The sequence below is a fragment of the Octopus bimaculoides genome, chromosome 23, assembly GCF_001194135.2.
Source record: "Octopus bimaculoides isolate UCB-OBI-ISO-001 chromosome 23, ASM119413v2, whole genome shotgun sequence".
Lineage (NCBI taxonomy): Eukaryota > Metazoa > Mollusca > Cephalopoda > Octopoda > Octopodidae > Octopus > Octopus bimaculoides.
In genome coordinates, this window is record NC_069003.1 from 24,132,873 (window position 1) to 24,135,351 (window position 2,479).

The window sequence follows — 2,479 nt, forward strand, 5'->3', positions numbered from 1 at the left end:
TATGTGGCTCTTTCTATTATATGGGTGTTTCTGTTTCTATTATGTGGCTCTTTCTATTATATAGGTGTTTCTGTTTCTATTATGTGGCTCTTTCTATTATATGGGTGTTTCTGTTTCTATTATGTGGCTCTTTCTATTATATGGGTGTTTCTGTTTCTATTATGTGGCTCTTTCTATTATATAGGTGTTTCTGTTTCTATTATGTGGCTCTTTCTATTATATGGGTGTTGACAAATCCATAACTTCAAGTTGTTACTGATACATATCGAGAAATGCATAAAGATAATGCGTGCTTTCTATAGGTATATGGATTTATAAGGAGATGTAGATGTAAAGCAATCATCATTACCATCATCATCGTTTCATATCCATCTTCCGTTGAAACAAAGAGGTGTGGCTGTATGGTAAGAAGTTTGCTTCTCAACTACATGATTCCAGGTTCAGGCTCACAGCATGGCACCTTGGGCAAGTGCTTTCTACTATAGCTCCTGGCTGACCAAAGACCACGTGAATGGATTGTCGTTGCCAGTGCTGCCTGACTGGCCTTCGTTCCAGTGGCACGTAAAAGCTCCCACTACACTCTCGGAGTGGTTAGCGTTAGGAAGGGCATCCAGCTGTAGAAACTCTACCAAATCAGATTGGAGCCTGGTGTAGCCATCTGGTTCGCCAGTCCTCAGTCAAATCGTCCAACCCATGGTAGCATGGAAGGCGGACATTAAACGATGTATATATGTGTGTGTGAGTGTGTATGTTTGTGGATCTCCTTGCCTTGACATTACATATTGTTGTAAAATGACTGTCATTGTTATACAAGTAGTATCATTGATTTCCAATATTTTGTGAGAAACATGTCTGGCCATGAGAAGATATTACCTTGCTTGGTAACAGGTGAGTGTCAGCAACAGGACAGGTATCTGACTTGTAGAAAATATGTGTTAACCTTTTAGCTTCAAACTGGTCATATCTGGCCTTTCACACCTACCCTACTGAGTCATTTTAAAAACGTACAATCTCATTAGTAAAATCTCAAAGCTATGAAATCATGCATGATTAATTCAAAATAATATGAATATATAAGCATTATGTTTGAAACATTAATCTGAATATTAGAGAGTTAAAAATAAACCCTATCTGACCTATGCAAGCATGGAAAAGAGGGTGTATTTCAGTGGATAACATGATTTTAAAAAAAGGGGGGGGGGCTAGAATTGACTAAATTAGTGTTCATTAAGTAGTAACTGTAGACATGATAATTCTACCATTGTTGTAACTGAATATTTTCTTGTATTCTTTGCAGGTTTGGGAGGTTACACAGAAGCTATATCATACTATGAGAAGGCTATGAATGTATTGCAATCTCGAAACCTACAATACCGACAAATGCTGTTATACAACAGCATGGCTTACAACTACCATATGCAGGGAAAATATGTCGAATCCTTGAAGTAGGTGAAATCTTTGGTGACAATATTTCTCATGAAATACAAGCCATGTGTTCTGTTGTGTCTTGGGAGGGTCATCAAGCCAATAATAATAACACATGCACTGGTTTGATATCACTTCTTTATTATTCATCAATCGGAAATTCAGCTGAGGTCTACTTTGCCTTTTATCCTTTAGGGGTTGATAAAATAAGTACCAGTCAAACGCTGGGGGTTGATGTAATCAATTTATCCCCTCTTCCCCCAAATTACAGTTTCCATCTACCAAATCCACTCACGAGGCTTTAGTTGGCCTGAGGCTATAGTAGAAGACACTTGCCCAAGGTGTCGCGTAGTGGGACAGAACCCAGAACCATGTGGTTGGTAAGCAAGCTACTTACCACACAGCCACTCCTACGATTACATCAACCCCAGTATTTCACTGGTATTTAATTTATTGACCCCTTTTATTGAAAGGCAAAGTGAACTTCAGCAGAATTTGAATTTAGGATGTAAAGAAAGGAAATGCTGCTAAGCACTTCACCCAGCACGCTGACATTTCTTCTAGCTTGCCACCTTAATAATAATAATGATAATGATAATGATAATAATAATGATAATAATAATAATGATAATAATAATAATAATAATGATAATAATAATAATGATAATAATAATAATAGTAATAATAATGATAATAATGATAATAATAGTAATAATGATAATAATGATAATAATGATAATAATGATAATAATAATAATAATAATGATAATAATGATAATGATGATAATAATAATAATAGTAATAATAATAATGATAATAATAATAATAATAATAATTATAATAATAATAATAATAATAATGATAATAATAATGATAATAATAATAGTAATAATAATAATAATGATAATAATAATATAATAATAATAATAATAATAATAGTAATAATAATAATGATAATAATAATAATAATAATGATAATAATGATAATAATAATAATGATAATGATAATGATAATAATAATGATAATAATAATAATGATGATAATAATAATAAT

At 32.6% G+C, this 2,479-nt stretch overlaps 1 protein-coding gene across 1 annotated transcript in view; it reads left to right on the forward strand.

Annotated features, from left to right (window-relative positions):
• Positions 1-2,479, forward strand: part of LOC106874622 (uncharacterized) — a 20,078-nt gene that overhangs the window by 5,088 nt on the left and 12,511 nt on the right. Inside the window, exon 3 of the mRNA XM_014922414.2 lies at positions 1,298-1,445. Within this exon, the coding sequence (XP_014777900.1) occupies positions 1,298-1,445 (148 nt within the window). The remainder of the gene's footprint in view (positions 1-1,297; positions 1,446-2,479) is intronic.